Source organism: Bactrocera latifrons, unplaced genomic scaffold, assembly GCF_001853355.1.
Source record: "Bactrocera latifrons isolate USDA-ARS-PBARC rearing strain unplaced genomic scaffold, ASM185335v1 scaffold_15, whole genome shotgun sequence".
NCBI classification, from domain to species: Eukaryota; Metazoa; Arthropoda; class Insecta; order Diptera; family Tephritidae; genus Bactrocera; species Bactrocera latifrons.
In genome coordinates this window covers 1,793,146-1,819,861 of record NW_017534963.1, presented here as the reverse complement: position 1 = coordinate 1,819,861, position 26,716 = coordinate 1,793,146, and the positions used below count along the sequence as shown (strand labels likewise).

The 26,716-nt window shown below is 37.2% G+C and overlaps 1 protein-coding gene across 1 annotated transcript; it reads right to left on the bottom strand.

The window, feature by feature from the left end:
* Nucleotides 1-292: 292 nt before the first annotated feature.
* Nucleotides 293-26,716, bottom strand: LOC108965846 (aldose 1-epimerase-like). The gene is made up of 7 exons (XM_018928501.1): nucleotides 26,447-26,716; nucleotides 20,168-20,261; nucleotides 16,194-16,564; nucleotides 14,086-14,333; nucleotides 13,800-13,902; nucleotides 1,904-1,993; nucleotides 293-1,145 (listed from the first exon to the last, which is right to left on the bottom strand). Exons 1-7 carry the CDS (start codon nucleotides 26,558-26,560, stop codon nucleotides 441-443), a joined length of 1,725 nt encoding a protein of 574 aa, XP_018784046.1. The 5' UTR covers nucleotides 26,561-26,716; the 3' UTR covers nucleotides 293-440.

Sequence of the window (26,716 nt, the reverse complement as noted above, 5' to 3'; positions counted from 1 at the left end):
GCTGATGTCGTGACATAAACGCTTCTAGAAAACCACAAATCATGCGGGGATGTTTAAAAAAATATTGCAGGAACCTCCATTAAGTGCAGCATTTTGATTTTATAAAATTCATAAAATTATTTTCATCACAAAAACTGAATTTCTATGTCTGGCAGTACAAACACAGGTGCAGGTGAAGAGTTGATGATGATTTGAGTATGTGTTCTGTTTAAATGCAGTAGATGAATATATGGTTTTTTTTTTGTTTTTTTTTGTAAATTTCAATATTCGTGAATATATGAAAATTATAATGTTTTTTAATTTAATTGAAGTTGTAATATATTTATCGCGCTCTAATTATTATTTGAACAATTCTTGGTATTTTAAAATATGTTTAGAACATTTTTCGGTATTATATTACTTATTTCTTTTGCTAATTAATCACTGATATAATAGGTACATTATTTTTTTGCTGTTTCCTTGGGTGCACCACCGCAAGCACCCTGTTGTTCCTCATCATCATCCGTCTGAGCTCCCGCTTCCTTCTTTTCTTTTACAACCTTAGCCGGAGTTGCTGCTGCTGCGCTAGTCTGACATTCAGCGTCTACTTTAAATTTTTTAGCTTCTTTATTGAGCTCCTCTTTTACCCCTTTCACAGCGGTTACTACAACTTCCATTTTTTTTGGAACTGCTTCTTGTGCTTTTTCTGCTGGTTGCTCTGCTGGTTTATCCGCCAGTTTGTCTGCTGTTTGTTCTTGTGGTTTCTCTCCCGGTTTCTCTGTTGCTTTTTCTACTGGATGCTCTCCCGGTTTTTCTTCTATCTTTTCTAATATTGCAGCCTCTTTCTTCACTTCACTAGTCTCTTTACTGGCGCCAGAATTTTGCGCTTTATCATCTTCGCGAAGATTTGTTTTACTATCTTCTAGCGAAGTTCTTCTACTCCCTTCATCAGGTATATCCGATTTAGATGCGCTTGTGACCTCTGCAGAAATATCTGCATAAACATCATCTTCTAAATTATCGGCACCGCTCAAATCAATATATTCAATATCATCCAATTCGCTGAGCCGAGTTAATGGCGCCTTACTCCGGAGTGTGCCGAACTTATAGTGGACCACATGCTCATATAATTCACCGGGTCTTAGTATAATGGATGGGAAGTGTTTCTGTTAAAATATAAGAAATTGGATTTCTAGTTAATGTAGTGCAAGTGAAACATTTAAAATATATTTAAAAATTATGATTTTTTTTTTTTTTGGAAACTGAGACGCTCTTGAAAAACTGTCGCTCAATTCCGCTCTCAATAAAAACAACAAACACAAAGCTACAATAAATTAGAAAAATTGAAATCGCCGCCATTTGGCCAGCTTAACGCTTGTCGTTGCACACTCGTAACGGTAAATTGTGATTGTTTATATGTTTTGTCTTGCTGCTTGTCAATTTTATTTAAGCCTTTTCATGTATGCCATTTCAGTTTGGCTCATTCCTTTTGTAATCCGCTTTGTTAAACTTTAGCTGCATTTTTCTTTTATGGTCGCCTTGTCTAGCAGCGTTACAATGATCTGCTGAATAGCCTTTAATATCCTGTCTGTCTTTAGCGTATTATCCTTTCCTTTGATTTTTCGTCAATGTTTCGTTTGCTTTTGTCATTGTTGTGTGTCGGTCTTGTCAGCTGTTTCTGTAGCTTCTGTGTATACGGATTTCTTTTAATTTTCCTTCAGTTATACACATCCTTACTATTCTTCCTGTGCCCACAGTTGTATGTTTACAAACGCTTTCTTTATCATTGTCAGTCACTGTCCGATACTTTGACATGGCGCATTGCTGGCATGCTGGAATATATATGTATGTGTGCGAAATAATGTGCGGAATGTGTGTGTGTGTATGTATGCGAGCGTTTAATTGTAACCACTATAGAACTCACATGATTGGGTGCGTCGGGATACTTTTGTGTCTCCAGACAGAAAGCACCGTGCTTGTGGTAGGTGGATTTATCTCTGCCCTTTAGAAGTTTCTGTGAAAAGAAAGTTCAAAGCATGATGAAAATAATACCAGAAATACGCAAATATTTTAGTATAATATTTATTTGTGTGTATGTATACAATATATTATTAATTACTATGTACTTAAATAAATGAGCTGAATTGATAAATTAGAAAAGTTTTGTGTTTAATTTATTAATCAGTCTGAACTTGATCGTCACACATTTAGTAAAAGATGCAAATAAAAAGAATATATTCAATAAAGGAATGGTTATTATATTGATATTAATTAAAATTATATACGTTGTTAGCCATGAATACAGTAATTGCAGATATGGAATTCATTTATTATATATTTATTAAATTTGCCTTCAAGGGCATTAAACGTCGGCATCTGAATTATTTGAACAAAGAGGTGCGATAATGCACCATCTGATGGTTATCACGACGGAGGATTTTTCCAAGTGCTGTTATAAATGGAAAATTCGTTGGCATTTGTGTATTCCATTGGGTGGGGATTACTATGAAGGAGATGAAATGGAAAAAAATCATCTTTCAATTTGATCGAATTAGTACTTATGTAATATAAACTCAATCAAAGGCGGTAAGTTTAATACGGGAGTTTCATACCGAACTTAAGGGGTCAGTAGGGAAATCTTTTTACATTTTTTTAAATTTTTTTTTGGCATTTTCTGTTCCCTTATATCGTTAGAATTAATGTAGAAACCCACTTTACCATTGGAAGGTTTTGGAAAGGCTCAAAAATAATAATACCGCTTGAAGTTCGGAGCGCTCGGAGTGCACACCTCAAACTTTAAACGCGTTTTTCTCACCACACACTGTTTCAAACTGACGGGAATGATTCCGGTCGTGCTACTCAACCGATTTGCTTAATTTTATTTTAATCTTCACAAAACGCCTGGCTATCGTCCCTAGTAGATCCATAATTTTTTATAACTTATTGACAATGTTATCACAAAATTTATGTAAAAAAGCATGGGAAAAAACTTAAAAAAAAAAAAAACGTTAATTACTTTTTTATTTATTAATATTTTTCATGATTCTAGTACGGACGATAATCATTCACGCACTTTTTAAGAATAAATTGAGTTTTTGTGTTTCAAATAATCCAAATATGAGAAATCGTGTCCGCCAGTGAAAAAACGCATGTCATTCACTCAGCCATTTCTCCGATAGTTGTCATCAAAAAATTCCGCAACAATTTATTTATACACTCCCCGATATACCTCATGATTTGTGGAAAAAGTAGAAAAAAAAATGTCTGTAAAAAAAAAAGAAGTAAAAACACAGGCCAGATTACCCTACTGACCCTTTAAGAAAAATTCATATTCATATCGAAGGGTATATGCGGTGTAAAGTCAACCGGAAATTTATATTAGATATATGACCGATTTGTTTGGTAAAAATTAAGCAATATGGCCTGCGATTTACACACTTGGTTTCTGTGGCTTTGAAAAGTTGTAGTCCGACTTTGACAATTTTGACGGCATTATTTGTGCAAGTTTTATCCGATAACTTCATTGAGCTATATTGTATTGTTCATTGTCTATATTGTAAAGTGAAGGAATCAGATGGAATGAAAAGGTTTGTAATGTGGGTGATAAGTGTGCTTGTCATCCGATTTCACTAATTTTCACAGGGTGTGAAATCAACACACACAATCACACACTATATAAGGCTGAAATTGTCTTAATATTTCTCCTAAAGGTGTGTGGTGCTGCGCCGATTGTCTTATTTTTACTGCGGCTGATATAAAGAGGAAGCTCAGTAATCACGGATTGAATTGCTATGTTTAGAATTGGTGAAATGAACACCAAAAACCATGAACGCAGTGGAAACTCAGAAAAGGTTGTTACAGACAAAAACATCAAAAAATGTACAAAATACTTTAGGATGACCGTAAAATGAAGTTATTCGAGATAACACGCTCTAAAGTTTTCAATTGAATGTGTACATCATATCATTCACTAATATTTGGGTATCAGAATGCTCTGTATAAAGTGGGTGCCGTTCGAGCTCACTTTTGACGAGTTGATGATTCGGAGCAATGTTTGGAGATGTTCAAGTGTAAAAAACCCGAGCTTTTGCGTCGCTATGTCAAAATGTATGAAACATGGCTCCATGCATTTTACTCCGAAGTCCAATGGACAGTCAGGTGAGTGATTATGACGTCTGTAATTTACGATGCAACTGGTATAATTTTAATTGAATTAAATGAAAAAAGTAAAGATTATCAAGAGTGGCTATAACAAGAAGTCATTGGATTAGTTAAAATAACAAATCGCCGAAAATGGTCTCATTTGAAACGAAGAAAATGCTATTTCGCAAAGACAATGTGTGGTACAAACAAATGACAAATGAGTGAAAACGATGACAAAAGTTCATCCAGATGGGGTCCGACCATTGACTATTCCATGTTTCCAGATCTCAAAAGAACGATCGATCGGAAGAAAATTTCATCGAATAAAGAGGTGAGGTCTTTTTTGAAACAAAGGACAAATTCTACTAAAAATTAAGAGTATTTGGAATGATAGCTTACAGGAGGAATACATAATCACAGAAAACAATTATTTTTTGGCGATAATTACTATATTAAGCTTTAACTTAGTGAATTTATTATTTATAATTAGGTCTCTTGTAAAAACTAAAATATACACACATCACATATTTTTGCCGCATCGTATATTTTTTTCTCCATATTTGACATTTAATAGTAGCATTCAATAGAAAAACACGAGTCACGTGGTTTAATATCAAAATAATAGCAATCTAGCTTTACACGTGCGAATATATATATATATATATATATATATATATATAAATAAAAGACATACTATAAAAACATATCAAAGTTCAGTCCTATGGACTAATCGATTTGTAATAGATTTAAAATGAAATATGACGCCAATACGCTTAAAGCAAACCAGAGCAGTTTGAGAAAGTGTTTGTGTTGTTTTGTTACTAAAATTCTAGGGGAAAAGTATTTATAGCAGTTTTCGATCGAGATTTATTAAATTTACTTAAAAACAAGTAAGGAAGGGCTGTATCGAACATTTTATACTCTGCAACTGGCAGGATTTATTCGTGTCCGTGAAATTCCTTCAGGAAAATATGAGGGTAGAGGTGGCATTGATCCGATTTTTTTTCAGTAACACGTACTATTAACGTGCCACATACTGAAAAAAAAATTGTGGGGTTTCATTAAGGTGCCTCACATACAATCACCACTCATATGAAAGTTCTGATATTAGTTATTTGGGGGCTAAGTCAAGTTTTCGCCTAATTTTATGTATTTTAAGCACAAAGAAACTCTATTATCAGTGAAACATGCTGTTTTTTTTCATGTATATACATGTATAACTTATACGGATATATTCGTATATTCGATTATACTCGTATGTTGGTCGCTATATGCGTTGCGTTTGTGCTAAATGACTTTATCGAAGTTTGAAAATCTTTATATTAGGTATATGGAGGCTAAGCGAAATATTGTCCCGATTCTACACATTTTATATATTCAGATATACTATTCGCAGGAAAGGAGTCCATTCGAATTTCAATTATACGAACCGATATTTTCCATAAAAACTTCCCAATTCGAAATTTGATGCACATGTTCGGTGTCTGGGGGATTGAAACGCTGTCGAAATCGGTCCGTCGAGTCGGCTTTTACCTAAAAGTAGGCAGTAGCAATAACTTTCGACAAATATAAAATACATTTTCGAGATATAATATAAAAAGAAATTCACGCCGTATAGAAATTCGAGGCGGAGTAGGCTTAAGGCATATAAGCAGGTATATTATGTTTAGAAAACTCTCTCCTCAACTCGTGTATTTTAGAGCAAGTGTAAGTACTAGGATCCACGTTTGATGGGTAATAGCCATGGTGAAGCACAAACAAAACCGAACTTCACGCAGTCACTCACTACTCACACTTCACTCGTTTGCCAGTATGTGGTATGTGAGCGGGTAATACTCATACGACCTGACGTACCAGCAATACAAATATGCAGTTCTAATGCATTTTCATTGTATTGAATGTTGGAGTGCTTGCAGACAGAGCAAAAAAACTGTGGCCAAAAACTAAAAACAGATTGGAACAGCACTACTACGCTAGGTAAATGTAGGTATGTATGTATGTGTAAGTGTGCATGGAAAATGCACGCGAGTGAACACTTAAAACACGTACGGCTAGTCAGCATGCCACAGGCGGTAAAGTAGTCTAATAAATGCATATATATTCCATTTATGAGTCACATATGTGGATCCTATTTGTTTTTGTGCGAATATGGTTGTAATATGTAAGCGTGTATGTGTAAGGCGGTAACTGTCTGTTTTCGTATTGTGTGCTTGGCGCTTGGACGCGCGTGTATGTTTGAATTTGTATGTGTGAGTTAATATGTGCATGTGTGTGTTTTCTTGTTTACGCAAGACACATGTTTTCCTAATGAATAACCCTGTACCCGAGCAAGCACGCATGTGAATACAAAAACAATTGGTTAGCGGAAAACAGTGCTCACGGGCAGAAAATAGAAAGCTATTGGCTTAAACAAAAAACCAAGAAAAAGCGTTTTGGCTGCACTAAAGCTATAATACCCTTCACATGCGCATTTATTATAGCATAAAAGGGTATAAAATAATATTTTTTCTTGATTTTGCTCAGTTTGTTTGTATGGCAGCTATGTGCTATAGTGCTCAGATCCGTAAAATTTCTTAAAATTTTATATTCCAGCTTTTAAGAAGAATGTATGACAAAGTTTGTGAAAATATCTTATCAAATAAAAAAGTTTTCTATACAAGAACATGTTTTTGTTCATTCAGTTTGTATGGTAGCTATATGCTATAGTGGTTCGGTATAAATAATATATTCAGATATTATAGCGTAACTTTGGAAAATAATATATGCCAGATTTCGCGATGAAATCTTGTCAAATATAAAAGTGTTCTAGACAAGGAATTGATGCTGATCAGTTTATATGCCAGCTACATGCTATAGTGATTCGATCTGAACAATTTCTTCACAGTTTATACATTTGCATTAAACAATATGTCGAGTCAAAACTCGAGAAAATATTTCCACAAATAAAAAATTTTTCTAGACAAAGGATTGATTCTGATCGGTCAGTTTATATGGCAGCTATATGCTGTATTGGTCCTATATCATTGGCTCCGGTCTATTGAGTAGAGAAAAAGGTACACATAATTTCAAATTGATATCACAAAAACAGGACAGACGGGCATGGCTAAGTTGAGTCAGCTCGTTCCGCTGATTATTTATATGAATACTTTATAAGGTCTCTGATGTTTCTTCTAGGTGTGACAAACTTTGTGGCAAACAGAACCACCCGACCTAGAATAGGGTATGTTCAGTGTCAAAACAAGAAAAATAAAAAACAACAAAAAATAAAAAATAATAGCACGCATGAAATCATAGTAGTAGATGCAAACACTTGACTTGCTTGCAAAAGCGTTTTTCCTTCAGCAGCTGCAGCAAAGGCCAACTGCAATTGGAAGTGTGCTTCTCGGCAGTAACGGTATTGTTCTAATTTTCTTCGCATTTTATTGTATTTGGCTAGTTTTTCGACAATACTCTGCGTACTTGTGTGCAACCGAAGGCAAGAAAATGCTTGAGTGAGCGGCGAGTTCGGCGCTGCGGCATAATCACGTGCCAGTCATAATAATGTCCACTTTTCAGCTAACAAAACTGGTTTGCTGCTCGCCTGCATCAAGGCATCCTGTTGCACGCACGCCCGAGAGTACACACACACACATACGCGCGCGCAAAGGCAAGGCAAGTAGCCACACGAGCGACAAATGGGAAATAAAGTGCAGCGGAAACGGAAATTGTACGATTACAATCATAAAATACGCTGTTGGCCTTCAAGAAGTGAGCGCGTACAAAATACGGTGTGTACTTTCGGCTACAGAAACAACACAAAATATTGCACTAAATGTAATTTCTATTACGCTGCGGTATGTAATTCACTTTGCAGTCGCTCAATTGAATTAGTTCCGAAACACGTTTTAATTGAATTTTAAGCGTAATTAGCGTCGTAAAAATGCGTGCATTTAGGAATGTTTGGCTATGGTTAAGCCTTATAAGTATTAATATTCCTTTCTCCTGCGCCTACAGACTGCTGTGCAGTCAATTAGCAGAGTTTCTTGATTTTCCGACTCCATGTCGCAGAATCGGCAATTTCACAAGACACCTATTTTATATTAGCGCTTCTTGAGCTTACAATGGTCAATGCAGAAAACGTCCCTTGGGAGATTGATTACATATTTAAACCTTGTAATCACCCATTAGCAACATGGCATAGTACATGCCCTTGTGTTGTTGCCAATTCATCTCTATTCCTCTTCGCCTTCATATTTGTCGAGCAGTTATTTTATGATATGGGGAACCGTAATGAAACGTTCAGGTCTTTGTGACCGGGCACATAGATAATGTACACTATTCAGCTGTTCTATATACTCCTGCATTAAAAGCGATTTGATCTCGTCGCCTTAAATGTTGAATGACTGTCGTTGAATATAACTATACGTTCATCATAGTAGTTGTGTTGGAGGTTTATCTTTACTTATTAACTTGTAGCAAAGAGACTTGGAAAATGGTATGTAAAATTCCCATAGCTGTGTAGAGTTTGGTGCGTGGTCCTGCGATTCCTGCACCAATTTCCTCCCACATTTTCGAACCGTCGGTGTACCACTTGATTGTACTATCCCTAAGCGGGCGAGTCGTTGCAGATTCGATAATCGATAAAGCAAGCAAACATCAATTTTTCGGAACTCTTTCCTTCTTTCCTCTCAGAAAATGTATGAGTCGAGGCGAGAAGGGAAGGGGGAGTTTTTTTGTAGGGACCACTAAAGTGTTTTCCAGCAGAAATGGTTGCGATTAAGATAGTGGTGCACGCTGTGCTGGACGGCAGACCAGCAATTCTAACGTTGTACTCGCTCAAGGTGTGCTTAAAGCTAGTTGAGGAATGTTCGTCTTCACGATAAAAAAAAAAAAACGAAGTACTCAATTATTAGACACGTTTGAGGTCAAGTATAGTTGAATCGCTTGAAACTGTAAAACCGATGAGCTTGCAAGAATGCATTCTTGACTCAATTATATCTAATTGGGAACGAGTTTCACCTCTATAGTACATTTGCGATCTAACGCTGGACCTGAGGACCTCGCCTGAGCTTTGCAAGCGCTGGTCAACGACCGAGTTCTGCGCTATTGCGACCTGGATCTGGAATTCCACTGAACTAGTAGCTAGGTTCATCTTACTGTTATCGTAGAAATTCTCACTGGACTATGTAAGGAATTTATGCGGTTAGGTTAAAAGTCTTGTTGGACGCAAGTTCTCAAAGTTTTTGTTCATTGTCCTGTTTTAGCAAGACGGAAGTGGAAACGTTTCTGTACTTACACTTTCGTTGGACTATGTAAGGATTTTGTAACAGAATCGATCTTTCAACCTAGTTTAGGACGTTAGTTAATCTTATACTGATTTTCTAAAAACCCGATTTTTTGGGCTTAAGGAGAATTTTCTGGAAGAGGTATTCTCTTTATATAGTAATAAGAAAAAAATCTTTGTAATCAATATCCACGTTTGAGTAACACTCAAACAAAAAAAAAAAAAAAAAAAAAAAAAAAAAAAAAAAAAAAAAAAAAAAAAAAAAAAAAAAAAAAAAAAAAAAAAAAAGAAAAAAAAGCGTCGGAGACCCTATAAAGTATATATAATATATACATAAATGATCAGCGTGACGAGCTGAGTCGATTTAACCATGTCCCTCTGTCTATATAATAACTAAGTCTCCCAGTTTTTGAGATATGGGTCTGCAATTTTGCAAAAGCTTTATTCTCTTTAAGAAGTTGTTTATTTGAAGCAATTGCTCATATCGGACAAGAATAGCAGCTAATTGCCATACAAGGTGAAGGATCGGATTCAAGTTTATGTATGGGAAACTTTTTCATATTTTGAGTTATCTTCATCAAATTCGGTGCAATCTTCGAAGCAATTTTTCAGATCGCTTCACTATAGCATGTAGCTGCTATACAAACTGGTCGATCAAGTTCCTAGAAGGAATTTTTTTGTATTTGTTAACATTATTTAAGCTTCGTTGCAACCGAAGTTAATGCTTTTTCTTGTTCTTGTTAAAGTTTTAACCTTCAAAATCATAAGTAATTTAGTCTTTTGTATATATGCTACAGGGTTCTCCACAAGCTGACATAACATATATTTAGCCAGCTCAAGGTCAGATGTGAAAAATTACATCAGATAGGAAACTATTTCAGGGAAATTCACTTGAAAACGGAACAAAATGAAACATCAGTATAAATAATGGAATCACATCATTTACAAAAATAGTTGCGTATACGCCGTGGGTGTCACCTTTATTATAATGGTTACCGTTAAAATTTTGCGATTACATTACCATATTTATTGATTGCAGCTTGTTTGTCAGTTTTCCAACTTAATTATTATTAACGGAGTTCGTACTTTTATTGTTTTTGCTTTATTATTTATATTTTATTATAAACCGTTTATTATCATTGCGCTGCGGCTGAGTTTTATATGAACGCAAGCATTAGCTCAAAATTTTATTTCGCCTTTAATGCCATTTTCTCCCTTCAGTTAACCATTGTTGTTTGCTTTTGTTGTTATTACAGCTTTTCCCCAACGCAAAGCTTATTGTTTGTATTTTTATTTGCCAGCGCTGGCGTGAATTATTGCTATTATTGTTGTTGTGCGTTCCTCAATGCGCAAATCAAACAACACTTTGTGCAAGTTTTCAACTTTCTGGCAGCACTCATGCTGCCAACGAAGTGGTCAGCGGCAAACAAGCAGGCAACACTATATGAGCGCATACCGTGCACTCACATCCAACGCACACATACAGACAGTTATTAGCTGGTACACATTTGGTTTTTAAACCCATGAAATGCTTATGTGCATTTATTCTCATTTACATGTACATATGTAAGCAGAACCACATACACACACTTGCATGCATTCAATAAAGTTGTGCTTGCCTCCAACTCATTTGAAAATTTGCTTTGCGCTTTGAAAGTTGCTCAATTGCGGTTGCTGCCACATCGTTGGCTAATTGAGTGCGCCATTAAAGCGTGTGATGCCCAGGCATATGTATGTGCGTATGTATATACATTTGTATATGCAAGTATAAATTGGAGGAGCAACACAAAGTAAACAGGCAAACAACAATGCATAGAAATTTCAACAACAAACAGGCAAATTCTGTGAAACTGTACTTAAATAATTGTTGCTGCATTTCTTTTTTTTTTTACAATTTTAAGGCTTATCGCTTTTGTTGTTGTGGTTTGTGGATTTCCACATTCCTTAATCTCCTACGTATGTGCTATACGTTTTAATAATGAAGTAACTCCAATTAACTGCCTGGAAGGTTTTCATATTTGCAGCCGGTAATTGAAATAGAACTTGTTGGGAGAGGCTCTCATCTCTCTTGTTAATGTGGCAGAATGCTCTGAACTCCGAATCAGGGCGTGTAGTTTTTATAATATATAATATATACGTATACAAATGAGCGGTATGATGAGCTGAGTTGCTTTAGCCATGCCCGCCTGTGCGTGGGTTTGTATACCATGTAAGAGAACCAGTCTCTCAGTTTTTGAGATATCGATCTATATATTCCCAGCTCATTAGTTTCATTTATGATATGTTTGGCACATATTAGGTGTCAAAAAAGTCTTGCGGTATTTTTTTTTTTATTTTTATTTTATTTTATAAGGTTTGATGACTCATGCCCAGCTCTTAAGCGATGCTACGGCTGCTACTATGCCGGTTTCTTTCGACCAATTCAGCGATTTTATCGCAATTTTCGACGACAGGCCTTCCGGAGCGTGGCGCATCTTCGATCACCTCTACACTAGAACGAAAACGTTGAAACCATCGTTGTGCGGGGGAAATGGAAACTGTATCGGGTCCATAAACTGCACAAATTTTATTGGCGGCTTGAGATGCATTTTTGTCTTTATTATAGTAGTACTGTAAAATATACCGTATTTTCTCTTTATTTTGCTCCATGTTTGCGAAGCTATAACTCAGGAACTACTTAAAAGAAACAACAATCAATGAAACACGAGTTAACGCATGAAATGAGGTTTCCAAAAAGGTATAGCATGACCCGATGCGACGATTAAAACTAGAACTACGCGCTCCCACCGCCAACTAGCGAAAATACCGCAAGGCTTTTTTGACAATCAATGTTTTATAGGGTCTCCGACGATTCATTTGGGAAAGCTTAATGGTAAAGTCAATATACCCTGTTCAGGGTATAATTATACATTCTAATGCGTTAAAGTTGAATGCTCATATGTGAAAGTGACCCCCTAATTTTTTGACTCTTTGACCGCCAATTGATTTTTTGGTTTCCTTGTCTGAAAATACCGATAAAAGGCAAGCACTTTAAGTGAGGGGATCCAATGAGTCTCGGCTTTCAAGAGTATGCCTTCCCTGGCGCTTTCAATGCTTGGAAGGTTTTGCATCATTAATTGCAAAAATGTGATTTGGAGTTACCTCATTTTAATAGTAAACACCACAAACAATTAAAATGTTTGTTGTATACACCTGAGCGCAAGCACTCGCCACCATTTTTATTCCCTCGTAAGACCTTGCACAAGGTAAAAAAGTTTGGTTCAACTAACAGTTCGGTTATTTGAAATATCTAAAACTAATTCAGATAGTTATAGAGCTTTATGAGAAAAATTCGAGTGAATTAATTATTTGTAGCAGTTTTAGTGATATTCAGTGCAAATATTCTTTGTCATTGTAGATGGGCTAAAATTAAATTAGACCGAAAATCGGCTAATCTGATATTCTTTTCATAATAACAATGTAAAGATACCCCTCGGCCCCAAATAACAAATATCATGATTTTAGAACTCATATGCTGGTGAAAAGTCCCAAGGGAAATTTTTGATGATCAATTGCCACAGTGTTTTTCCAAGAAGGACCAGATTTTCAACATACTATAAAAGGGGCATAATGAAATTACTTTCAAAATAATAGCAATTTGCTGTAAAAAAAGGGTGAATATTTGGTCTAAAAAAGATCATTCTAATTATGTTTAATAAGTCCTTCAATTTAATGCTAAAATAATGGATTTATTTTTACTATACCATATATATCGGCGACAAATTTTTTGGATATGCAAATTTTGGTGATGAAAAAGTGTGAAATCGCTTAAAAAAATTATTTCAGCTCGCATATATCTGTAATTGAGCCCCCCATTGAGTTGGGCAAGTTGTAAGGCCAACAAATTCTTCGGTAACACCCGAACTAGGCGCTGCCTTACTCGCTTCTTAACACATCAGCTAATCGGTTATTAATTTTTTTTTTGTTCTGCCATTCAATTAAATTGATGCACTCATGTTTCTCTGCATTCAAACACAACACTTCAGTTTTGCTCACACTTCCACGAGGAATTCAACACAGTTCACTGCATTGATTTTAGCTCAAGCAAAGCCGTTTTCCGCTTAGTAACTTTGCAGTAAAACTGCAACGGTATTTTGAGCACTATGATATTTATTATTATTTTTTTGAACCGACCCCGTTTTAAGCTTCTCCCCTTACATAAAGAGAAAACGGCTAATTGCTCGCTGCGCTTGATTGCCGTATTTGGTTGGCTGAGTGCAAAATATTGCGGCAGTAATGGGGAGGGAGTGTGGTGAGTATAATAAATGCAGCTGTAAGCTCTTAAATACATTTAATCCCCACTTTTTATATGGAAATCTTGCACTTCAATAATCGAAAATATTTTTATTTTGCTATTAAAGAAACATTGACTTACCTCGCCCCTTCGCTCATCTGGCAGAAAGTTGCCGGTGTAGAATTGCACGCCTGGTTGATTGCTATAGACCTCCATCCAACGACCAGTCGGTTGGTGGACAACCCTGTGAAGACGGAAGAGGGCAATGTTATGAAAGGTATTTATTGAAGCGAAAGCGTTTGTAATCCAGGTAATTAATATTAAATGTCTCACATATTAAGTTATACTATTTTTTTAATTTTTTATAATAATAATAATTATTATTCTTATTTTATACAACTCGTAGTAATCTTCTCGTTAAACTTACTTTGCCACTCTGGCGATCCCATTCTCACTCACTCCGTCCCGTGTCACACAGTAATTGTCATCGAATCCCAATTTTCTATCCTCAATTTGTCGTATACGTCGACCGAGATTTTCGCCGCAACGAAAGTCATAGGCCGTGTGAACGACAGGCAGATATATGCCAGTTGGAATACAATAGTTATCGGTTTGCGTTATATCACGCCCGTATATCGACACAGTGTGCTGGTAAAGAGCATCCCTGCCGGCGTCCTGTAAAAGGTATAAGAAATTATTTATTTAATTTTACATTTTTAATCGGTAAACTCTAAATCTAATAATTTAATAAAAAACTAAATACTTATGAAAACGCAAGGAATCCTTTACGGAACCCAAACACCCGCTTTAATTTTGATAAAGTCTCAAATCCTGATATTTTAGTTATTGTTACAAAGTATCGAAAACGAACAAGTTAATATGCTTCGATTTACGTCAAATATAGCACCATTTTGTTATGACCATTTTATAGATACTTCGTTATTCTAGTCTCATAGCAACCCTAGTCGCTATTTGCTAAAACCTGGGACAGTCGATTTTCACAAAATTGTTATGAGGAGTATTTTTTACTTGCAAAATCAATCACGATAGATAGTAGCAGATAATGATCACCCTGTGTCATGTCCTGACTATAAGGTGGTTGTAAAAGAACATTCAAACCAAGCGCCCGGAACTTCTGGCAACTCACTACCTTTGTGTGGTTAGGCGTTATAGATCACAATTATGCACCTTTTGACCGTAGTTCGGCGCTTCTGTGGGATTTTTCCATTAACATATTCCAATTGTTGACATTGTCATTTGGCCATAGGTTAGCAGTTCATAGTAAAATATTATTTGCCAGCTTACAACAGCGTCAGTCGTTCTTCCTTTTCAATTTTGAATCCAAGTGTAGCCAGATCCTTCTTCTGGTCTTTTCAACGGAGAGAAGGTCTTTCTCTGCTTCCCCCGGCGAGTACTGCGTCGAGTACTCTCGAAGTGACAGTGATGTGCGAGGTAAGTCGCCAAAGCGACAACTGTTTGTTTGATGACAGGAGATATTTCGTCCTGCCCTCGGTCAATATTAGCCCTCCTTGCTTCGTTTCTTCGTCCAACCTGGAGAAAGCAGAACTAGTGGGCCGGTTGTTGTGGAAAATGATATAGATATCATCGGCGTACGCCAGGAATTGTACACTCTTGTAGAGGATTGTGCCTTCTCTATTCAGCTCTGCAGCTCGAATTATATTATCCAGAGATAGATTGAAGAAGTCGCCCGATAGACCCCTTGTCGGAAACCTCTTTCGGTATCAATCGGCTCGAACAGGTCTTTGCGGATCCTGACGGAGATCTCAAAATCGGTTAATACAGCGGTCTTAGTTTTGTGGGGATATAAAAATCGGCATAAAGGCAGATCCTTTTGTGCTGTCGAAAGCAGCTTTAAAATGGACGAAGAGGTGATGTGTATCAATCTTCGTTTCGCGTATCTTTTCCAATATTAGATGGCTGGTGAATATCTGATCAGTTTTTAAATTTTCTGGCCTGAAACCACACTGATAAGATCCCGGTTGAATCCAGCATAATATAAAAAGTTCTAAATGGTTTTTAGTCTGCCTGGGATCTCGAAATATGATGTGATTAGTTGAAGGGCCGAACTCGACGATATCCATTGTTTCTTCGATATTTTCGACAATTCTAGGTATATGTTTGACATCAATATTATGGAAACGGAAACGACTATATGGAAGAAGTCCTTTAATATGACACATTTTCTTTTTGCAAGTTCTTCATCTTTGATGCATGATCAGAGAATACCGAGTCAATCAAGTCAAGTTCCATATATCGCAACCCGACTACATACTGATTTCGGGATTTCGGAATGCAAATTACTAAAGTCATCTATTGGATCTTATATGTGGTACACTGATATTTCTCTCCTAAGAACCTTTTCTCTCCCGGATATGTTTTGAAAAGTAGATATTTTTGACCACCAACCCGCTAACGCTTCTGATTTCATCCCAAAAAACCTATTATATGCATCACCACACATTAAATCTATTACAAATAAAATAAGACCTACACATATATATTTTCAATACTCACATGTCCAGCCAAGTTGAAGTATGAATGATTTGTCATATTAACTACGGTTGTTACTGTTGTTTTCGCAGTCATATGAATACGCAAAGTATTATCATCGTGCAGTGTGTAACGCACAGTGGCGAACAGTTCACCGGGATAACCCTCGTGACCGTCTGCTGAACGATGACAGAAAGTGACACCATTTTCATGAACTTCTTTCAGATTCCATGCCACTTTATCGAAACCAATAGAGCCACCATGCAAGTGATGGTCGCCGTGATTTTGGGTAACTTGAATTTCTTTGTCGTAAATCATGAAGTTGCCGTGTGCAATTCGATTACAAACACGTCCAATGGTGGCACCAAAGTACGGATTACTTTCGTGTTCGTAATCTGAATGGAGAGAAGAGAAGATGGGTAATATATAAATTAATTTAAATGAAATAATATAATAAAAAAGTAATCATGTACATATGATTCTCAAGTTTGAAAAAGTACTAAACCCATGAATCTTCATGTTCTGACCGGCGTAAGAGAGTATAAGAAACTTACTCCTGATAGTAAAATTTTCGCTGAGCTCGATAATATACCCAGGTAAGGTAAGCAGTAAAAGTCTGCCAAAGTTTTCTCAATTTGTGCCATGATTCCGAATGAAATTTTGAAATTTGTTTAAGCTGTCACGAAGCCAAATTTCTTTGGAATTCCTGATTGTTCAAAATTAATAGGAACCCCATGAACCTCATCACCTATTTTGAAGACATACTACATAAATGACCAACAGCATAAGCTCCTTAACGAAAAGAATACGTAAGAATGCGACCGCAAAAAAAATCTATAGGAAAGAGTGCGTTTAATTCGCTTAGCAGCGCAGGTTTGACGTCCGTTTCTCTCATAAGCTCTCACTTTGGTTTGGCAGCTGGTAAAGCTGCTGAAGTGTGTCTGCATGCGAGAGTGAGTTTGTTGTTGCCGCTGTTTTTGTGGCATGTAACAGACTTACCGGAAGTGACTATTGCATACCAAGTGCCACTACAATCATCCGCCATCCGACTTCCGCCATCACCTCGGATGCCACATACTCATATATAGACGCGGCGAGCCATTTCCAGGCGGCATTAGTGACAACCGAGAGGGCGTTTTTTTCAACTCATATGCTAGACAACCGCTTGAGGTCAAGTGGTTTTTGTGTGTGTTTGTATGTAGGTGTGAGTTGTGCTGCCCTCGTTGGTGTCCAGTTGTCGTCATTGCTGGCAGCGTCGTATTAGCGCTCCGCACGAAGCACATGAAGTGACCAAAAATGCAGTATTCGGTGGCTTAGTGCGATGACCAGTACACACATACCATATCCGGCACATGACCCCAGCTCTGTCTGGTTATGGTCGCAGACGGGTTGCACTTTTGCTAAGGTCATTCGAGTGCTGAGCCACTACGACCGGCCCTTTGGTGCTATTGTTAGTGTTTTTGTTTTATGGCCACAGTTGCTGTTGTCATTATTTTCTTTGCTTTCTGTTTTTTTCCCCGGGTGTGAATTGCGATTTTTGCTTTTGTCTTCCGTTTCACCATGCTGCAACGCGTCAGTTCCGCTTAAGTGGGAAATTTGTTACCCTCGAAGCGTTACAAGTGGTAACACCAAATTGGCCCTCAACAGTGAGTGTGAGTTAGTTGAAAAAAAAAAAAAAGAATTGCTTGCGTTGGCTGGTTCATATGGGAAAAATTCAGTTGGTGCAAAGTACACGCATGCGTAGGACGACAGACAGCAAGACCGACAGTCGCAGCTGCGTTCGTATGTGGACGTACCGCCGGACAGACGGACGTACGTGGCTTTAGCTGACCACTCCAGATGGCAAAGTGTTTGTGTGCATCCGGTACTTCCGGCTGCTGTTTTTGTAGACTCTACATTCTATTTTTTCCGGTTTAACCTTTTGCAGCTGCCTCCACCACGGGCTCCACCATTTGGAGCGTTCCTAGTTTAACACAGCCATTGTTTAAGCTGTTTGTGTCACTGTTTGCTTGCCATCAGTGGCAGTGTTATATTTGCCACGCTGTTAAAGGGAAATGTGTTCACGTCACGTGCGGTAGAAGGCATATTTGTGACACTTATGCCGCCCGAGGAACATGTATGTACATGCGTGTGTATGTGTGTATGTGCATTCATGCAACCGTGACAGTAACTAAAACTGACACTTCTACTTTATTCCTTCCTCTTGCGAGATTTTTGTCCGTTGGCTTAAAACCTCTTAATAGTTTCCGAAATTGTGGCGTTTTAAGTTTTATAGGACTTTTAGGTGATGTCTCCCAGGCGCGCTTGAAAGTGGAACACTTGTTTAAGCTGAATTCTTTTATGACCTGAATGAAGACATGTCTGATTCCTATGGGTACCTCTTTAGACTATATTATATTGTAGGGATTATTACTGTCACTACCGTTTTAATATATATTTAATTTAATGTTTTTTGATTCTAGTTTCTAAGTTTATGGTGCCCAAAAAACCTTTCATTCTCCCTTTCCGAAACAAAATTATCAAAATGACATTAAAGCATTCGTTTGAATGCTTTCTGTGTCAGATATTTCAGATACTAAACCGTTTCTACCACTATCGGGTCTACGAAATCGGACCGGACGCCAACTTTTATCTAGACAGGCACTAAAATTTTGCTAGCATTGTGAAACGAATTTCGGGAGTACTATAACACCAGCTTCAAAGATGAATTTGGTCTTGATGAGATCTAAAACCCAAAACTATAATTTTCTTAGTAATTCAATGCATTTTATAGAAATAGGTTTACTGTATATGGTAAAGCTTGAGTCGAAACCTAAAATAAATAGGGGAAAGAAAATAGCTACAGCACTTTAGAAATGGGGAGTGACGCCTCACAGACCAAAGGGAGAGGGGTGTCAGATGAGTGGGATTGGTGCGGCATGTAAAGAGGTGGCCAGTGTTATGCGGAGACTCATTGCACACAGGAGATTTATTGGATATATTGGAGCCTATTCTGGATAGGTAGGAGTTTAACCTGAATATCCAGAACAAAGCTACGCAAGGGTCACCCACGTTTCTCGCGGCAATTCGAGCTCTTCGTCTGGGATGGGTGGTGGTTTGACTCCAAGTACTCTATTCACTGAAAAGGAGTCGGTGAAGGTGTGAGTGGCTCCAATGTGTGTGGCGGTCAGTGCTTGTCGGAAATAAGTTGCGTCCGAAGTCTGATATGGAATGACCTCTTGATATAAGGCGGTTCCGTTCCAAGCAGGTGACTGCAAGTATAATTTTCGCGAAAGCATCCCAGCAGAAACTGCTGGGAGAGGTGTTCATTATGTTTCTTAATTGGGAGAATAAGAGCGGCTTTCAAATCACTAAATTATAGTAATGTTTCGTCAAAGATAGTGAGAGAATGTTTTCATCTTACTATTGGAAAGAAAGAACGAATAGGTGCTTCAGAAGAGGTAACGCCTTTGACTACCTAAACCACGAAATGAAAAAGCGGGTAAATAACGCCTCAGAATCCTCCGAGCTCAGAGATCCTGACACAATATCTAGTTGGTGTGCAAGGACAGGAAAGGAACGGGCTTCGTTTGTGGAGGAAACGCCCATAACTCGAAATGGGGCAATGCAACGCACGAGGTGAGTCTCTCTTACAGTATATCATTCGTAGCAACTTAAATATAGAAAATATGGATTTTGAATCCACTTTCGTTACAATAAGTAGGAGGGAGGTGCTCGACGCCACTTTGAGCAACAAGCCAATGATATATCTTTAAGAACTTTGGTGTGGCATATTGCCTTAACCAGCAGCGTAATCTCCGAAGAAATTTTTCTGATCGAACGCCTGTAACCTATAGCTGCTATATAAATTAGTCGATCAAAATCAAGTTCGTGTAAGGAATATTTTTTATTTGTGATGGATGGTGACCACCTTCGGATGGTGCAACCGAAGGGATCGTTTCTTCTTGTTTTGTGCGTCTGACGAACCTTTATAAAAATATATACACCTAAGTGCTTACCTTGTACTAAATCGAAGCCCAGAACAACATCTTGCAGTTTGCCGGATTCATCTGGAATTCGGAGAGAAAAGATGGCGGCACCATAAGATATGACCTTCATTTTCGTAAATTTAATAGAAGTTTGGATACGTTTTTTAAGATTTGGTTTTCGAGAGAGATCGTCGGGTATTTCAACACCGGTATATTATATGTAGTAATTTTGAAATCATTTTGCGTGATTTATAATTGATATAACGGTGATTAGCAAATAGTTTGCATTTCCATATGCGATTCCCGGAACAGTAAAGCGGTGATAAGGCAACATGCAAAAACAAAATATAAAATAAATAAATTARTTAAATATTTAGGGCATAAAAGAAACCAAAAAATCTATTTATAAACAATTAAATGTGTTAATAGTGTTAACTATTGAAATATAACGGCAAAAAACATAACCTTACGAAGGAAATTATAGCAAATAAACAATTTGCAACGAGCAAAGAAATTTGATAAGCATACGACGAAACCGTTACATAATAATCCATACTCTCTGCTGCATAAAGTATATATATATATATATTTATGAGCAGCATCTTAATTGTTGTGTTATATTTTGCCCACACACGCCACATTAACACTTCCGAAATCTTCCGCAGATTCGCAATATGCATTTATTTGAACGCTTTCTGCTTTCTTTCTTCACAAATGACCGCTACCCAGGCCTCTACCTCATACATCTACACAGTCGCATACACACATATACACGTATCAGAGGAAACATTTCGGATAAATGTTGCGAAAATCCTGAGGCGACTTAATGAAAACATTCAGATCTTAATGCATTGCATCGGAAAAGAGCCATATCGAATGTGTATCAATTTAAGACCCATGTCTGGCGGCGGAAGGCTCTGTGTTGCACGTGCTGCATCTGCATGGTTTCTCGTGGTGGTCGTGAGAGGTGGCCTCTACTGACACACATCAATTTGGTAGTGTAAAAATAAGGTTTCGTGTGGTGGGAAAAGGAACATTTTACATCTTTCTTCGTTTTGTTGAATCTGTGGATTTCGAAGATTGTGCTTAAGAAGGATTTTGCAATATTACACCGGAAGATTGAAAGTACGGAAGTAATTTTTTAGATCAGTCAAAAAAAGTTAGGAGTTTTGGGAAATATATCATTTATATAGGTTACTGAGTAATTAAGTAAAGTTTTGGTTAAGAAAGGCTTATGTCCGATAAAAATTGGAGTCTGTCTTTATGTATGTCTTGTACGGTATAACACCTTTTTATTGAGTAATAGATAGATCAACGCTTTTCGAATGAGAATGACGAGACACCTATTATTTCCAGTTTTATATCAATGCTAATCTTTATACGAATTGTCCACCACAATTTCGATTGTACTATGGCACCAATGTGTCTCACTCCACACTTACACACACACGCGAATATGAAGGATTGACAGCAGACAATTGTGAGCAAAGTACGACGAATTTTGCGAAGTGATTTGGGCCTCATATCGGGGCTTATTTATGACCTGTGTCACATATGGAGCCGCAATGCGGTGGAAAACAGCGAAGACGGTCTCTGTCTCTCAATGCTGCGGTGTATGATGTCGAGGAATTTACGAGGTTGGTTGAGAGTACCCCAAATTTCATAATCTGTTTCAAAACTCTAAAGAAATTGTCATAAAGAAAATTCGAGATTAGAGATTATAAAAAATAACACAAGAGTTTTTGATTGAAAAATAACGTGCTTTTTCCTTAGATCCAGCATTTGCGAATCACAATGAGACAGCGTTCGACAGAGAGAGAACCGAGGGCAGCCTTTGCAAAGAAAAAGTCCATCTACATAGCCGAGAGGCTGAACGTTAAGCTCGCATATGCCTAGCCAGTGATGCCTAAAGCACCCAGTGAGAATGCGAAGCGACATCATTCTCATCGATCGCAGTAACCCACTGGGACAGATGTCACAGGAAAGCAGGGAAAATAGTGGAGATGATTCTCTTCTCCAGAATTCTCTGAGTTGAATATATTCATGCTTTCATTTGAGCGAGCAAGATGGTTTAGCCTTCAATCCTTTGGGAAAACACAGGCGAATATTGAGCGCGGTGGAATCTTTAACCGAAGTTTTTAGCCTCATTTAATGCCACTCCGCAGTCGGAAAAAAAGGCGCGAGAAAGATGAAGAAAAAAGAAGATGAGAAAGAAGGTGTGCAGAGTGAACTCAGCATTCTACAGGAAGTTGAAGGTACTCCAGCTGAACCGTCACAAAAATAGGATCGCCTTCGCCGAGCTTTTTCTCAAAGTGGCGGAAGGGCGGAAGTCAAAATAGTACAGCAGTACTGAGGAACAAAACTCTGTATTCCCATATTGACCTTAGATTTCTCATAGACGACTATTCGGTTGTGGCAGTGAAGAATGCCAGGGATAAGACTATACTCCGTGCACCCTGCTATAATCGTATGTCCCACTAGGGCGCAGCACCAACAACGAAGCGCCAAAACCTGGCGGCTGCATCCAGTAGAAGAAAGCAGGTTTTGGTCAATGCCCATAATACGATTTGTGGCGGCTTCGACATGAGTCTCTTCCTAATTTTGTTACAAAAGAACGTAGCGGTAGCGAGTGAGAATGCTACCTACATATAGCCGAACCCATCTTCAGATAAACCCTAGGCATAACACTATATACCAGCAGATATGCAATGGTAGAGAACTGGAACCAAATACAGTGTTATTTGAGGCTATGTGAAACAAAGAGTATAAGAAAGCTAAGGCAAACCCCATGATAAGTTATTTTCATAGAAAAGTTATTTCCATGGGATTTTTAGTGATGAAGAAGTCGAGATTAACCGGTTTTTGTCTCTAAAAACTAAACCGCCGTCTATCACGCCCTTTATTCTTAATTAGATTGATTTCATTATTATGACTTACAAAATAAGTAACGCTTTCATTTTCATAAAGGTTCATATGGTTAGTGACCAGATCAAGCGCTATGAGGGTGAATATTACATCGAATTTTTAAACTTCGATTATCTTGGCAAACGAAAGTGAATAATTTTTAAATTTAATATACTAAATATAGCTAAATCGGTAAAAAATGTATTCGCAGATTTGCTAAAAATTTAATATATAAATCCGACATATCCCTTTATTTCCAGTGTTTGTGCTTAATATTTACTTCGTAGATGTACGAGCCTTACAAATAATTCATAGTCGCACCCTTTTCACCCATCTCAGTATTATACGACTTCAACTTGTTAATGCGAGCTGCCCTCACTATCATTATCACCATCAATGGAATAGTACATAAAAACTGAATTCGATAATTGCGCAACCCTTCTCGGCAATGGGTTTTCTTCCTCTGCTTTCGCCAATTCAATATTTTCAATAAGTATTGATTTCGCTGCTCTCCTTTTAAGTTTAAACGGATTCTCTTTTTTTTTTTTGAATATTTATTGCTTTGTTTGCTGTGCTGGCAAACTTAAAGCGTTTTTTGGGTTACTTTCGCCGATTAACCCTGCTAATAGTGTCAATATAATTTTTTGGGTTCTCAATTCATGCCATAGCCCACACTTTCGCAAGTGACAACCGAAAACGGCCCATTCGCTCTTGCCTCTAACGTTATCACTTCTTCGAAAACCGTTTAAACATCTCCCTTAACACGCCCCAATTGTCGCTGTTGCTATTAAGGGGTCATTGGATCCTGATACATTAATGTTATGGCAGCCATGTAGGTATGTACCAGCCATTGTCTCGGCCATGTGGTTTGAATGGCTGCTTTGGCATTTTATGGCATGACAAAATTATAGAGTGTTGGATTCACATGTGTGTGCGATAGGCTTAGGAAAAAGGATTGTTTGATGTCTTATGCCTGTCTCCGGTTCGTTTGTTGTCATGGATAGCTGGTATTTGTTGCGCTGTCGGTTTGGGGTTTGGGGGTTTTGGCTGTGCATTGGCTCGTGAGGCGGAAATGGCATTTTGTGTTATGTCTCTTTTAACTACCTCAACAAGCGGCAGTTAGAGTCGGTTGGTTGGTCGGTCGATCGACCCATAAACCCATCGCTTGTTCTACTTTTGCTTACATGTTTCTAATACTCAATTGTCCAATAAATGTTTGCTTGAAATTGCTCGGGCTTCAACATGTTAATATTCGACGTATTATTGCAATGACACTATATGTACAGATGTATAGTATATGTTCATTGTTAATATTTGAGGTTGTGGATATTTTGGGATTGGAGCTTACAGTAGAAGCGACGAATGACAATTACAAATATATGAAACTGTGAATATGTTTGATGGATTTAGGCATAAAAACTGTTGATATGGATCAAGATTGAATACGCAAGTAAGCCGGTTGGCAAATAAATAAATTATGGGTTCGGATTTTATTAATATGAAAAAGCGGTATTGGCGGGCTCAAACCTTTAAGTTTTAGTAGTATGTTAATACTTAACTTTTGATTTAAATTGACACTGACACTGACAATCATATACAAATTTCTCCTACTTCGCCCCACCGGTCCACCTTGTTGCTTCTAGTGTAGCTCACGTGCTTTGACTACATTTTTGGTTGAGAAAGCATGGTTTGCAAAGCAATATAGGCAGTTAGCCATGTACATTAAAGGAAATTTATGTGGTCTCTTCGTTGAAATTTTAATCAACGCTTAATTGCTTTATGTTCTCACAGAAAATCGGTCATTTCAGTTTCGAGACAGCTACATAATTCGTTAAAGTTTCTAAGCAAGAAAGTAAATTTTTTATGGGCGATTGTTTTAACTTTATTACCACCTTATCCAGTGCCCTGACAGACAGGAGACACCGGCAGACCTGCATCCAGGCTCGGATGCAGAAGGCTAATCTCCATCTCATCTTAAATTAATCAGATTGCAAATCTATATAAACTAATAATTCCGATATTGGCCGGATGTTATATGTACCAGCAATCCATTATGGGTTGTCAAGAACCAAGCCATTAAGAATTAAAAAGCGATATCCAAATGCTTATTATTTTTAATTTTGTTGGTATTTTTGGGATATTTTGTCAATATTTTTTTCTATGGTATTTGTGGTATTCAAGGCTAATGGATTTTCATAATAGACGTTTCTATGAGAATAAGGTTTGAGAAACCGATATCGAATCCAGGTCCAATGAATAGGAAGTAATTTCTTTTGTCATTATAGCATGATGGTCGCAAGTAACAAAAAAAAAATATTATAAATTAAAAAATTATTTAAGACACTTAAAGTAGTGAAGGTGCACTCCACGGGTTCCCCACAAGCGAGAAGACATACTACGTTCAAGGAGTCGAACGTTAATAAAAATTGTATTATGGAAATTGCCGATTGTTGATCTCTCAGTTTGGCCAAATCATGTAATTTTTTGTGATATGTTAAAAATTTCTAATTAATTTCATAATTCAATGCCAAAAAAAAAAAAAAAAAAAAAAATCATTAAAAATCGAAAAACTCAACTTTGTAAAAAAATGATCCATGAAATCTATATAAGGATATTTTTCAAGTATTTGGAAGTGAGATTTCAATTTGTGTATATAATAATAAGAAAAAATAGAAAATCGTAAGGCAGAGGATCTTCTCGTTACAATTAACAGCTCATATTTGGGCAGACTTACTTCCTTAGGTAAACACCTCACAGCGAGTCCGTCCAAATTTACTTATTGTTCCTAAGTACCATAACATACATAATTATTTATAACAATTTAAAAAATTCCGAAAAAATGTGTTTATACACTTCACGATATACCTCGTGATATGTGGTAAAATTTCTATTGTAGAATAAAAATTTCTATGAAAAAAAAAATGACAAAACAAACAGGCTAGATAACCCTACTGATCCCTTATTCCCGAAAATGTTATCCTTACGTTAAGTGTTCTTTGAGGAAAATCTTCATCGAATCATAAGTTAATAAAAGTTATAGCTACCACATCTAGTGCATCAACGCAGAGTGTAACACTAAAATATTGGCTGTAGAGAATTGAAGTAATCTTTGACCAATTATTCTACCAATAATATTAAATGAGAAGCCTTAAACTCGAATTTGTAGAGGTGCTAATGTCAAGGTCAAACGAGAGCCAATCACTAAGATGCCAAGTATGCGGCAGCACTTGTGCGCTTATCATTGCTTCAAAGTAATTTTCCAAGCAAAATCGCAATATCGCAAATTCAACAAGTGGCATGAGAGCGCTAATACGTACATATGTACTAAACATACATACATTTATACCTTCATAAGTACAAGCTACCCAAACGAAACACTTCAAAAATGTGTCAATAAGCACTCACCTGCACATACGTATTCGTGACATCGTTCACCAAAGTAAAACGGTGTATATGGGCGAGCTCCCCCGTAATTGGGTCCGTCACACTGCTAATCATATCCTGCGATACGTGAATCATTTTCGCTGCTGGCTGAGGACTGCTTTTTGTAATTTGATTATAATAATTAAACGCTGCGGTGAACACTTCAAAAGTTTAATTAAATAAATTTATAAATTTTGCCGGCTAACAGTACCCAAGTCGAAAGCACAGCGACGCGAATGGACGCACACAACA